This window comes from Trachurus japonicus, chromosome 16 (genome assembly GCF_045865225.1).
Source record: "Trachurus japonicus isolate A0001 chromosome 16, Traja_1.0".
Classification (NCBI taxonomy): domain Eukaryota; kingdom Metazoa; phylum Chordata; class Actinopteri; order Carangiformes; family Carangidae; genus Trachurus; species Trachurus japonicus.
The window spans coordinates 17,054,635-17,069,737 of NC_140922.1; the positions used below are offsets into that span (position 1 = coordinate 17,054,635).

Genomic DNA, 15,103 nt, shown 5'->3' on the forward strand with positions numbered 1-15,103 from the left:
TGTGTGTGTGTGTGTGTGTGTGTGTGTCAGTGTCCCTGGCACAGCTGTATACTGAGGCTGCCAGCTGGCTGTGTGGCTGGTGTCAGTGAACGAAGGGTTGGTCGGGGTGAGCATCCCACAGTCCACTGAGACGTTGTTGCTGTTCTGGGGGAAGGGACTCAAGAGTTTTGACATACAAGACTCGCTCTCTGTCTCCCTGCCTCCTCCACAGACTCAGCACTCAGCCTGAGAGCTTTTTTAGCCACGTTAGCAGCAGGTTGAGACCACTTGTCCATCACTTTGGTCTGGAACCAAATGTGTCAACAACTATTTGACAGATTGTCATGAAACATGGTGCAGACCTTTTTTGGGCTCTAGAGAATGACGCCTATTGATTTCTGATGATCTGTCAAATTTCTATCAATACCTAAGAAGCTGCAATGACATAGCAGTTAGCATCAACTGTGTGTGTGTTGCTACAGTATTATTAAATGCCTGTTGTCATGCTTAACTAGAATGAATTGATGTTCTCTGTCAGTATTTAGCTTTGTCCTAAATTGACAGTTCAGACCAAACCATGACATGAATGAGTGAGAAAATCACAATTGGTTTCATTTTGTAATGTTTAATAACAACACAAATTACCTGATACGAAACACAGCTGGTGTAAAAAGTAAGGAGTGTACCTCGTCCGCACCTTTGTTTGATTATTTTATCACGAGTCCAGTTCATGGAAACAGGACTGACACAGTTCCTGGTACTGATAACGTTGCTCTGTCTTCGTGTCCCATCACGTTGAGCGCTCAGTATCATCGAGCAGATCTGCTTCAGGCACGAGGCAGAGGAGCAGACAGACAGACAGACAGACAGACAGACAGCTGCCATGATACACACACAGACACATACAGCTGGTGTTGTAAGTCTTGTGACCATTTCGTAGTTGTGAATAGACTAGTGCGTCAGACTGAGAGAGAGAGTGAGGCTTCGACTCAGAGAATCAGGAATGATCCTGTCTGTCATGGTTTGATCCAGATCAGGTTCATGAAACATTAAGCGAATAACCAACACCACAAGTCAGACAACTAAGCCTTCAGTAAGGAAACAGTAGGATTCGTGGTGTTCCCTCCAGCGCCATTTGAGGTGATTTATGGGCAGATTAGACTGAGATTTTCAGAGGATGAAGTTAGACCTGGTTGGAAGTCAAGTCTGTAACTTGTTCAGCTGAGGTTGTTTGCCCATCGCGAGTCCTGGCAGAACAGTGTGTGGGTAGGCTTGGACTAGGACTGTCATTGCTAATCCAAAGTGATCTTAGCCAGCTGCACACAGACTCAGCATGGAGGGGAACTAGCTGGCTGCAGGAACCTTGGCTGAGGCCGTGGTGGGCTGTTTCGCAATATTCAGGTTCAGCGAGAGGTCACCTTGATGATGTGAAGGAGCATCCAGACCATCTATAGGAGCAGGAGTGGTTTATCAAATCATCTTTTAATGTAGTTTCAGTAGAAATCCCTGCAGATGTTGTTGCAATAGCACACATTCATCCAGACTCTCGAGGGTTGTTTCCGTCTGTCTAACCTTGAATGAATGTTCAGATTGTTCTTAGGTAAATCATGATATCTACTAGAAGATTGTTTGCCATACAGACATAGCTAACTAAGACAGGGAATGTAAGCAACCACCAGACCCATTATTGATTCTAGCATGAATTCTTAAGAGTGATTGAATGGGAGCAGTCTTTTAAAATTCACTTGTAAAAGTTAAGTTTAGTCATTAATGTCTGTTGTTGTCTACTCATCAGTCCATCACATGCCTCCACTTCTTTACTCAAAACAAAGCACCATGTGTTAATGCTAATGGTAAAGCGAAAGGCTGGTAATGTTTGCCACGTGTTTCCTGTGCAGCTAAACTCTGATAAAGCTTATTCCTCTGTTCCTGTCATAGAGCTCCTTTGTTTCAAAACTATTAAAATAAAAAAACAACAGGAGACATGCTGAGAGCTTATAGAGAAAGAATCAAATGTGTATTTATTCCTAGCTGAAAATAGCCCCCGTAGTCCCCAACAAGATCACTGTTTCCTCCTGCTCAGGTGACGTTTGCGAAAGGCTACAGCACCCAACTGTGTTAGGAAATTACTGTCCTGGCTATTTTCAGAGATGAAAAGATATTATGTCTTCAGTAACAGCTTGGGGTTAGGGCTACAGACTGGGCAGAGAAATGAGGAAGCATTAAAAAAAAAAAAAACACACACACACAAATATATTTCTGTGTTTTATCTTTCCATTGGATTTGTTGACCATAATAAAAATATAGAATAATGTCTTTAGCATTTAGCACAATTAAGACATGTTTCTGCAAAATAATAGTTGTCCATGAGGTAGTTTAAAATCAAGGATGTTAATTTAAATGTATCCTGATGTGTTTTTTGGTCTTACTGCCTGATATAACTATTGTTGCTGTTCAGTTATCATATGTGTCATTACTAGTACCTGTGTCAATCGAAACACAATAAAGGTTTTTATCTACTTTTCAAGGAATTGTGTGCAGGAAGTGATCTGTCTCTCCTCTCTGGTTTGTTTGCTGGCCACCAGGCTGAGGCTCCATGAGGGGAAGGTGATCAAAGATCGGCGGCACCACCTGCGAACTTACCCAAACTGCTTCGTGGCCAAGGAGCTCATTGACTGGCTTATCGAACACAAGGAGGCCACAGATCGAGAAACAGCCATCAAGATCATGCAGAAACTTTTAGACCAGAGCATTGTTCACCACGGTAAGGCTGGGCTCAGCTGTGGGTGTGTGTGTTCAGTCAGTGTGTGAGGTTAGTCTTTGTTTGCACTTTCCTTGTGTTTACTATTTGCTATAGCTGCAGGGATCTCTCTCCAACTCTTGCTCCTCCTCTCTTTCTGTCTGTCTACCTTGACAATTTATGGGACTGATCAGTAATTAATTAATGGATGATCATCATTGTCTCTCAGTCAATTTGACTCCAACACAGAGTCTTATAGCCTACTTCACATTTGACCAGACTCTGAAGATGGAGACAGTTGGAGCTGGCTGCCTCTCTCTCTTAAGTTGATGTTTAGACAGAGTCAACTCAATATTAACCTACCCCAGCTGAATGATTTAATGATGTTTGGATTCTAGTGACTGCAAAATAAAAACATAATCAAGATTCTCAAGATTTTTAGATGCCTTTGCATGTCCTACATAACAGTGCTGCATTAATGACGTATTTTTGTAGGCCTAGCATTGTGCTAGTTCCCTCAACGAAAAACTGTTACATTGGCTTTGCATTATTGCAGAAAATAAGATGTGGGACAAACTTTAGACTTTATGACGGCTATAGAAAAAAATGGACTGTAAAAGGACTGTCAAAGTGGACTGGGCAGTAGATGGCATTTTTGTTGATTTTTGTGTTTGATGTGATGATGATTAATATCCCCAACATTGTAAAAAACAACATAATAACGACTGCCCTAGTGCAGATTGAGTTTCAAAGTAAAAGGCAGTCCAAAACTGAAAAGTCCGAGGCACTCTGGGGTAATGTAAAAATCCTTTAATTCTCAGAGATAATCAACGCGTTTCGATTTAACAAGTCTTCATCAGGATATGAGCCAACTGATTACACAGGTGTTTATAATCCCACTGAAGCCACCACTGAAGTATCATTGGCAAAACTCCTTTTTAAAGAGACATGAAAGCTTAAAGAATTAGAGTAAACAGACTTTGGGACGAGGGAACCAGAAGATTCCCAGTTGAAGGACTCATCCTTGCACCACTAGGTTCTACCATCATAAATCACCCCCAGTACACACTGGCCATCAGCTAAAATAAATGACCTCTGTGGCTGAGAGTAACTGGATTTAAGTGTATCATTAATGTTAATTTGTCACAGGTACCTCAGTTATTAACTCTGAACATAGTTTAAACGTCTGTGTGTTGGTCATGATACTAAAATATCATAGTCTAACAGGAAACGTTAACTAGGCTGCCTGTACCTCTGCCATTGCGTCTGTCTTTGTTGACATATTTCTCTACATTGCTGTTAGTTTGTTTTCAAGTTGTCAATAACAAACTCTTCCTGGTCTGTCTATAATATGTTACTGTAGCTGCAGTTTACAGTATGTAATTCCTGCAGGTGATGAGGCTCATCACCTGCTCATCAGATGAGCCAAACTATAACAGACTATGTACAAACTGTGTATGTTTGTGTGTTTTTTTTCAGTGTGTGACGAGCATCGGGAGTTCAAAGACTTAAAGTTGTTTTACCGCTTCCGTAAGGACGACGGCACATTCCCATTGGACAGTGAAGCCAAGGTCTTTATGAGGGGCCAGAGGATATATGAGAAGTACGTATGCGCACACAAACACACACTTGAAACCAAACGAAACAGGCAAACCCACTGATTCCTGCTTTTCATGGTGTGACTGAAAGAAGAACTGAATGAAAGGAATTCATTTTTCATTCATTTTCTCTTTCAACTTAACAGCAAGTAGTTTTAATGGACCTACTGTATTTGTAAGTTTTGCTATTGTTACATGATGGCTAACATTTTCATCAACCCTCTGACCAGTCCAAAAGAAATGTTGCCAGCTGAGCAATTCCTTTACTCAGGATGAATTTTCTCCAGCAATGGAAATCAACACCAATGTTTAATTCTTGTTTCTATCACTTCTATTCTCCTGCCATTTCTGACAGTAAAGTTGTAGCCTAGCAACAACAAACAAAGCTCTTGTCAAGCGACAGAAACCACAACATGGCAAAGAAAACTTACAAATAACCAATTTAAAGCCACACGCGTTTGACATTTTGGGAAATGTGCTTATTTGTTATCTCGCCAAGTAAAAATGAGAAGATTAACGCGCTGTTACAGTATGAAGCCAGTGATCAGTTAGCCTAATTGACTCATCAGCATCATCACTCTAAAATAATATTGCATAACTTTGTCTGGTATAATGAAGACATTGGTAGCTTTTCATTCACAGCTAGTTTGCTTCACTTGTTAAAAAGGTTGCATGATGTTTTTCATACCTGATAGCAGAGAAATGCATACAAGCCTAAAATAGCCATCTGCTATGAAAAACATCTCCTCCCTCGGGGTTTTACTGTGATACACTGATATAAATGCTGATTGTTTGCATGATACAAGGCTTATCTCCTAAATCATGGGACTTGTGAAGCCTGCTGGCACAATGAACAGTGAACTATCACCACATTATCTGATGATGCCTAAACTTTTGAAGCCTCTTGGTCACTTGGCAAGCTGTGGCACATACTACAATCTGTGTGCTTCCTGCCTTCCTCCTTGTTGTCTTTTGTTAGAGTCGCAGGCTCCCACATGCTGAAAGAGTCAGATATAGTAGGCTGCTACCATACTTTTGTTTTGTTCTTTTATTTTTTAGTTTGGAGTGCATGGTATTGAGTTTAACTGGTTTTGACCATGATAAAAGTCAACAGGAAGTAAGGATGTTGGAAGCATTTTGACAAGGGATGACTCACAGTTTAGAGGAGGGCAGAGGACACTACTAATGGGAATGTTTTTGTTTGTCATCAGCTTTGTACCCATGATGCTGTTTTTCCAATAGAGACTATAATTGACTATTTAAACAATCCCACTGATGCTTCTGTATATTAGAGAGTTTTGAAACATACACACAAACATACACATGCATGAACACACGCACGTGCGCCAGCTGTGGCTGTGAATCAAAAGTTACTAATGGTTGTTTTTAATAATCCACATGGTTGACAATCATTTAAAAGGTTTGTAAAACATTGTCTGACCATGTTGCCTAGGAACCTCCATCACAATAGCTGTTTGAGACGTCTCCCTCTGGTTTGTTTATTGGACTTTGTGTATGTTGAATCGACAGTCGACAGCATGAAAGATCAATGGGCGCGACCTGTTTATTTTTTCAATGGAAAACTTGATGTTGCACTGTAGCCACAGTTGGTGCAGTGTGTGTATAGTAAGTTCAACTCAACTCAGATCTGTATTCAGTTGTCATTTGATTTTTTTGTGCAGAAGTTTAGTTGATTCTGACCAAAGAAACAAATATTGTCGAACAATTATGACAGCAAGCGGCACGCACGGCAGTCCTTCCTGGATGGATGATATTTGCACTTTGCTCTCAGAGTCGGTTATTTTTATGTTGCTGGACTGCTACTTCTGCTTTAAGAGTAATTGTTAGGCAACTATAGTTCACGAGCATACAACCACCAGTGCAAGCTTGAGGGTGTTTGTGTGCGTTTTTGTGTGTGTACTGTATGTGTGTGTGTCCTGAGCTGCACCATGGTGATTACATAAACACATAGCTTTGATAGCTAAGACGACAGATGTCTCCCCTTGGACTATTTCTTCCTCTTATGCAACTGCTGTGTGTGTGTCTGTCTCTGTGCGTTTGTGTGCGTGTGTCTGTGTGTGTTTGTGTGTGAGTGTGTGTGTGAGGGTGTCCAAAGAAAAAGACATGAAAATAGGTCTCTGTTTACAAGAGTATGTCACTGCTGTGTATGTGTCAAGAAAGGCACCAGAAATACAGTTTGTTCATGTGACAAAGAGGTGGCAGGATGTATGAAAGGGAAGGAGAGTAAAGCTATTGTACAAAAAATACATTGTTTGTGTGTGTGTGTGTACCTGCACTGGTGGTTGAATTGTATAGTCATGCCCTTATGAAATGTTTAAATTAAAGTGAATGAATGGATTCATTGAAGCCAGCTGCCAACATTGTCTATCACACATTCGACCACCATTCACACCTACAGTTGTTTTTTCTGTTCAGCTGTGACTCGTGTGCCTTGTTGAAAGGCACCTAAGCAGTACCACTTACTTTTCTTGTCCACTTACTGTAAGTAAAATCTATGATGAACAATTAGGAATCAAACCTTTTTCCCAAACATTGTTGTGCCAAATCAGCCATAGCTTAATGAGTTTACCTCCATTACTTCAGTCACACAGAACATTTTCTTCACTGTCATCAATATTTAAGCTTTTTTCACACTACTCTTTGAATGACTTTAAAAGTTCAAACACAATCTCAGCAGGTCCCTCTCTCCTGTCAATTTCACACGTCTTCATTGTGTATTTGTGCATCAACATTTGCTGCATCAGCGTGTACTTCAGTGCCTGTGTGAGAGAGAGAAAGGGACAGCGCTGCTTGTTATTGATTCCATGGGTCTGTTCAAGGCTTGAAAACACCTTTGTTGAAAACAACAATCTGTCTCTCACCACAGTCCTTGAAATCGCTGCCTCTATTCACCCATTCACTGCCAGTGTCCCACACTTCACATCACTAGGGAAAATGTTTCTAGGGAAATAGAGAGAGTGCAACGCTGCCTTTCATTTCTAAACATAGTGCACATTAGGAGGGATGTTTCTGTCGCTGCTTAAAACTTAAACTAATGAGAATAACTGGCTAATTTCATCAGCTGCTCTTCATGCTTGAGAGCCGATCTTGACATTTCCACATGAGTAACTGGTGACTGGTGGAATGTCTTTGGTTATTACAGCATGACATCCAGCGTACAGGCTATTTAACTAAGGAAACTTAAAGGCATTTGAACATTTTTGAAGTAGCGTAATGCTAATCTGTGCTGAATGTCTTCATATTTACAGTAGTGTTATCATTTATTTGTTGTTACTTGCGGTACGAAGCTTTGGAGACTGTAACTGCGATAAAAGACTGTATTAATGGAAACTGCTTGATATGAGAAGGTCATGTCAAAAAAGGTTCAGAGGTTGTTGGGTTAGCTGTGCGTGCATGCTGCGTAGTTTGTCTAACAGAGGTATGAACACTGGGAGTCATTTAGCTGTGATGTTTCCTCAAAGCAGCTGAAAAGGGCCTGGTGAAGTGGGAAAATGTGTTTGCATATATAAACACCCCAAGGCATCAGTCATGTGGAAAGAGCAACCAGTTTGGTCTCAATTTTCTAAATAAGGCTTCTGAATTAGGTACAGTATTGTTTTTCATACATTTTTAACATTTTCCCCTCTGAGACCTCAACCAGTGCTCGGACCAAAGCCTCAAGAAAATTACCATAAACAGGATAAAAAATGTCTTATTGTGTAAAATAAACCCACGCTAGGCCACAACATATGTTGCAGACATAATATTCTATAATGGTGAATTCAAATGGACCTCTTTGGGTGAAGAAACGAAAATACTTTTTCCATTGTTAACATTTTAGTTCCACCTCTTTGTGTGCTACACTCACACACAGCTGCACTTAGAAATCACTTAGTTGTGTGTTGAATAATTAAAAGGTAAAACCTGAGAAGAAAGAATCCTGCGTAAAGATTTCTGTATCATTTTCCAATGTTTTTGTTTTTAAAAGTTGCTGGGTCGTCAGGTTAGCATGGATAAATCTGGCTTCCCCCCCACCACCACATCTCAGTGGACACACGGCGCTCAGGCAGAGTTAGGTACGCTGACTGAACAACTGCCAGTGCCTTGGATGTGTATCCAGGTCACAGCCCTGTCCCACTTGTGGTTCTCATGATCCATTTACAGCACATACTCTATATACAATCTTGCAAAATGTACATGCATAGTATCTACTGTACTACTCATGTTACACTCTGGCTATTATTTAAAGCTCTGTGCTTAACTATGAGACAATCCCTTTTAGCCTACACAACATGATCTGTTGACTTAACATGTTTAAATAGATTAAAATGCATTATGTGCACAGCCAGGTCTTACAGAACATTATGCTCAGTTATTTCAGCATTTGTATTGTGATGTTGGCTGCCAATGTGGGTCATCGCAGTTGTCTTACTAAGTTTCCTAATCCATCATTATTTGACATCTGAACAAGACTTGTGTTCTGCAGTGTGTTGACTTTTCATGACTGAAGAGCACACCCAGGCCTGGGCGTGCACCTCTGACCATTTTTTTAAAAATTCTATACATTTGATCTGGTGGTGTGTGTTTTATGAATTCGGATCTGACATTTGAAGAAGAAAGTGTCACCTGGGACCAAGTTTAATTCTCCTGCCATCATGTGGGTCTGCAGCTTTCTCTCGATCATCAGTCACAGTTTAAATGAGCCGCACCGAGCGCACGGTTCTGGCTGAAAAGACTCATGAATCCAAGGCTTTTTGCACAGAGGAGGCTTTTAGAGGCTGCACCTGGGTTAGGTTTCATTTAGTTTAATTTCACATATTAGGATCCTGATTTAGCTTAATCAAACCAGAGGCTGTTCTTCCTGAGCACTAATGGTTTGGCCGCTAATGTCCTGCTTCCTATTAGATGTTTAATGTTCTCCCAAAAGACAAAGTGATGGCTTGTCCATGCCAACAACCCTGCCTCCTCCATACTTGGCTGTAATCAGTTAGTGTTAGTGAGAATTGCCTGTATGTACACAGAGAGCTTTTTCTGATTATGGATAAAAAAAAACAACTTGTTGACTTTTACTTTCAGTCTATTTGAAATATTAAACAAACATTTATCCCCTGTCTGAATTTTACTTTGTTTCTCTGTATACTATCTGTATACTATGTTACTTTCTCCTTTGTCATATAACTAACTTTGGCGGTTGCATGACAATATAACACAACGAGTCATGATCACACAGACAGCTTTGTATTTTCCAATGAGACATTAGTGTGATATCTCACTTCTCAAGCTCAAGTCTTAGCAAGAAAGTGTATCAACGAAATTCCCAAAGTACTAAACTATTACGTTGATGTTCCAACTATCAGCCTTTTCACTGGAAAATCACATTTATATCCTAACTGAGTGACTGATTTGTTAAAAACCCCTTTCCTTAAAATCAAAGTGATGGTTTGGGTTTTTACGTGGTTGTGTGAGGAAGTCATGCATACTACATTACTTGTATTATATCATGATGAACACTGGCTGGGAGCACCGGCAGATGAGCACAGCTATTTGTAGCTGTGCATGGAGCCACCTGGAAAAAGAAAAAGTTTTGTTCCTGCTTTCAGATTCACTTAGCTGACATGTGGCTGCAGAACAATATAATTTGCTCTGGGTGCTGTAGGAATATGAAAAATGTAATACCAAGTGCTGTTTTCACAAAAAACATAAACCACTGAAAAAATGTTCTACATGAAGCAAACATTTAAATGGATATTAGATTGTTTCAGCGATCATTTAAAAAACATGTTTCTAACCCTGTGCATAGCCACATATCCACTCTCCATGCACCTTGTGGGTTGGTGAAGTTGCACCGGAGACCACTCTCTAATCCTGTGCATAGCAACATATAACCACTGCTCCCAGTCAGCTTTTTAAAATGGGAGAACGTGCATGACTAACTCACACAACTGCACATCAAACAACCAAACTATCCCTTCAATAGGCTTTTAAAGATTATTGGTTTGCTGACAGACAAGCAGACAGAGTAGATCATGTTATGTCCTGTTTGGACTGGTTTATAAAGTTGGTGGTTTATGTTTAAAAGTCAGGAAAAGCTGCCCTATGAGATGTATCTGTTACAAATATGTGTCATCTTAACGTTTAGATTTTTATCATCACAGTTCGTACATTTTCCAAAAATCCCCATGCTGCTATGTAATCTGTAAATACTGTGTGCACGTTGTTATACTCTTAGGTGTGCAGAGGTGATAGTTGGTGCATGACCGACAAACCGGTGTGAATATAATTTGTGCCAATAAGGATGTGGAAAGCTCACAATGTCTTTCTCCCTTTGTCGATCCAGTTCATTTGGAGCACATGTTTAGACATGTACAGGTGTTCCACAGAAAGCACATTGTGTCTCATGAGCACTGCAGGGCTGTGTTTATATAGTTTGAAAGTTCAGGTGACAGTGTCTGGGTGTGATTGACAGGGTGTGAATGTGGTTTTAACACAGCGAGAGAGAGAGTCAGCACCTCTGCTCTGTGCATGCCCTTACTTGTCTCTTTGTGTTTGTTTGAGTGTGTGTGTGTGTGTGTGTGTGTGTGTCACCTGTCCAGAAGAGATCACCCCACTTATTTAATGTAATCCTTTGATACTGTCTTTTCAGAATCACACACATCGATGAATAAAACAGCGAAACACAATCAAGACATGTGATATTTGTCATGCTTGTTGTATCCAGAGGCGCTGTGAAATTGCCTTCACTACTGTGAGACAGATTTGTTTGTTTGTGCTTAAACATCCACAAACTCAAACTCCTATTTAATGCCAGTGAAGCAGACCCAGAGGGTTTCTCTCAGTGTAATTACCTTGTCATCATGCTAGGCTGATCTGTAGTTTTGGTGCATTTAGCTTTGGAATAACATTCATTTCACTTTAAGATTCGCAACCAGTGCTTCCACTCCTGCGGTTGAAATGTTAATCCACACAGAGTTACAGAGCAGATTACAGAGTGGAGAGCCACTGGTTTGGCAGATTTCCCCTGTTGGAAAGAACATTTCAAAATAAAAAAGACAAAGCAAAACTGGAAGAATAAATTGTTTTATAGGGTTTTTTATGTTACCACATGGTCATTGGTTAAAGCATTTCTGTGAGGTGGCGTGTTTTCCAATCATGTTGGTATTAGCCAGAGCTGCAAAATAAACATATTTCTTCATAAACAAGAACAAAAAACTACACTAAACCAAAATCAAAAACTGAGTTGATGTCCAATTTCGGGAATTTATCTATAGTTCCTATAAAATCATTTAAAATCTGACTTCATTTCAGAACTGTTGCAAGTGTTTGGATTAGATTGCTTTTATAATGTAATGCTATACAGTCGTGTATAATTAAAATAACAAAAAGTTCTTGCTTTTCTCTCTACAGGCTGATGAACACAGAGAACAACCTCTTGCAGACCAGGGGGGAGGAGGGTGGGACCTATGAGCGGACGCTGGTGGCCACTGAGTTCATTGATTGGCTGCTGCAGGAGGGGGAGATGGCGACCAGGGAGGAGGCGGAGCAGCTGGGACGGAGGCTTCTTGAACATGGCATCGTTCAGCACGGTGAGGGAAGATGGATCAGCTGTTCATAATGCCCGCAGCCCAGCCACTGAGATTTGTCTTTAACATTGTAATTCCCTACAGTATAAAGCAACATCAGCACCACTAGCTTTGTATGTTAACGACTCATTCGATATGTTTACCCTTTGCTGTGTCTGCTTAAACAGGGAGGCTTCAGGTGCATAAAATGTGACAGGAGGTCAAACCACTGACAGATTGATGATCTGTGAATGTCCTTCAAAGTGGCCCCACCTCATCTCTATCTGATCCTGTCAGAGAGCTCAACTCAACTCCACTGATTCTCATACAGCTCCTCTTTAACCTGGGGACCTTGCCATTTATAGCACCTCCACTCTTTTAGGTCATGCAATCTGATAACTGTTGGTGACTAGTATGATTACAGTGCTATCTGCACACGGAAACACACCCTTGTGACTCATTGAAAAAGTCAAAGTCAAGAAGGGTTTAGTTTGAGGTGGCAGCAAGTTTTCAACAAGGAGAGGGCCCAGCTGACCGTTTCAGTGCCACGGATTTGAGTAGATAGATGTAACCTGGATTCTAGTTACAGTTTTCTGTTTAAAAAAAATAGCTCTTGTCTTCACACCTAAAAACAAAAAATGGGTTAACATTGTCTCCAAGGAAACTGGAGTTTTTTAAAGCGCAGCACCCACTCTCATCCGCTACTACAACTCATGTTGGGCTCCCAGCCGTTCTGAACTAACCCACATTATATCTCGTACTGGCTGGGATCATGTTTTTCCATCAGTCTTTGATTCCCTGTGTCTCTTTTGCCTGACCTGCCCCATCTATGTTCAAGAGTGAGTAGAGTTACAGAGGAAGGGAAAATGTGACCTGAATGTCACGGGCTCCAAAAGGTCAGTGGGGTCTGCTGGCCTGAAAACCAGGGCTATCATATTATCTGTGAGGATCTGATAATATGCCCTGCTGTTTTACATGATTGTTTTGGCTTATAGTCTCAGAATTGATACAGATAATATTAAAAGTGCACAACATACAGATGGGCTTCTGTCAATGTTATGTTATTATGTATAGTATTATATATTATTCTTTACAGGATTTCACAAATACACTGCCCAACATGTAAGCAGTAATTTAATATTGTTCTGGGGCTGGACAAGGTACTGTAATCTGTTTGAATATCACATTTAATCATATCTATTTATTTGTAACTGCAATTGGACATCAGCAATGCACAATATAAAGAAAAAATACACTCAACAGTTTTATATGTGAACAGGAGGAAATATGTCCTTACAAGGAGTAATGTCCATACAAAAGCAACTTGATTAAAGAACAAAATCAATTTCTATTGATTCATGTGGAAAAGGTGTGAACAGAAAGAGCCATCAGAAAAGATATAGTTGTGTACCATGTTTTATTTTCTGCATCACTGCACATTTCCCTTGTAGTTAGTTGGGAAATTAAAGAGGAAGTGAAAAACAAAGTGCTTTTCTCTTTTATTTTAAAGGAGCATTAAAGCTTCTTGTGCAGTAATCAAACATGTTAATATCCCAGGTGTGAGTGTGCGTCTGCAGCCCCGCCTCGTTAAACTAATCTAAGTCATAATTGGCAGCAGCTGTTTGAATGCTGGGGTTCTCTGTGCTGATTGGACATACAGTTGTTCTCATCTTCTGGCTGGTGAGATTTCCAAGCTGTTTCTTTAAACATTATCCACTCAAAACTGTCCTTCAGAGCAGGGGTAGATGTTTCACTTCATTATTGAAGGGGATCACCATGAGCAATTCTTGACATACATAGAGTACAAATCCCAACTCCCTGCCTCTGTGTCTAACTCTCTGTCTCTTTAGATAATGACACCTTTTCATTAGTATTTCCATAAGCACTTAATTACTATCCTGTGGAGATTTCATCAAATATTGGTTAATGTTAATGTAGCATCGTTGTTGATTTAGTGCACTGGAGCATGATCCTTAATTTATTTTCCTTTTTCTCTCAGCCATAACCACTTGTATAGCAGTTGTGTTGGACTGTGTTGGGCAGCAGGCAATGGACCAAACCACTATGAGGCGAAATTTACATATTTGGATTTACAATAATAATGTGAGGGGGACAACACTGGGCCATAACAATGGGACTGAATCCACATGACACCACATTTGATGCTGATGTCTGTGGTACACACCCGTGTCTGATTGAATGGGGCTGTGTATTACTGAAGTCACATGCCTGTTGAGGCGTTGAGCATGTACAGTGTACTGGAGCCATCAACACAGCTGGGGGGCTGGCATGTTGAACTACTGTGGTGAGGGTTGCATGTTGTATGTAGCCACAAAGGAACAATATGTCATAAATTACCACAAAGTGGTTGGGTTCCATAAGTTTAGATTTAATGATGATGACGAGCGGAGTGAAAGTCGTTTCTGACCTCTCCCTTTTTGCTTTTTGCTTCTGCCTGATCGCTTCTTGTCACACTGTAGGTCCATCTGCTCTCTCTCACTTCCTCTCCCAAGAGCTGTAATAGAGCCGAGTGTCTCTGGGGTACTAGGAATGTGGTGTTCTTCAACGCAAACGCGCGCACACACACACACACACACACACACACACACACACACACTGCAGCGCTGTGTGTCATCACTTCACTTAGTTAATGTAATACAGAGCCTGATCTGCTTCCTGCTGGCCTCACACAGGCTTCATAGTGTCATCCTCCCTCTTGAAATAACTGCACTAGTATTATACAGATGACATGGATTTGTCACTGTATGTATTCCTACACACAATTTTTCTACATTAGGGAAGTTAATGAGAAAATAGTCCAGTTTTATGAAGTGTTTACAGGCGCTCAGCTCATTGTAAAGAGGACAGAGAATGAGATAACTAGCTGGTCTACATTCCTGCTCTCTGCCCTGCTGGGCAGCAGCCACACATTCATACATGTAATGTATAGGGGGCAAGTCTGGATGGATCCACATTGTGTTTGGTTAGTGTGTGTTTACTGTGGGGCAGCATGGCTGTTGTTTTTCAGCATTATGCATCTGAATCCCTCTCAAAGAGACAGCTTTAAACCGGCCTGTGCATTGCAGATAATGTCCATAAGCAAATTAAGAATATAAATCTTATAAGCAGTCAGAGTTCTGGTATCGAACTGAGCTACAGTAAAGGCACAGGGCCAGCAGCCCGCTGGGTAAGACTTTATAAATCTTAATATTAGACTGCTTGTGCTG

General features: G+C 40.7%; 1 protein-coding gene across 2 annotated transcripts in view; it reads left to right on the plus strand.

Moving 5' to 3' along the window:
- deptor (DEP domain containing MTOR-interacting protein) overlaps positions 1-15,103 on the plus strand; it is a 34,223-nt gene that overhangs the window by 1,677 nt on the left and 17,443 nt on the right. For both annotated transcript variants that reach the window (XM_085802231.1, XM_085802230.1), the window contains exons 3-5: positions 2,565-2,743; positions 4,199-4,322; positions 11,722-11,900. In XM_085802231.1, coding sequence (XP_085658357.1) covers positions 2,565-2,743; positions 4,199-4,322; positions 11,722-11,900 — 482 coding nt within the window. The remainder of the gene's footprint in view (positions 1-2,564; positions 2,744-4,198; positions 4,323-11,721; positions 11,901-15,103) is intronic.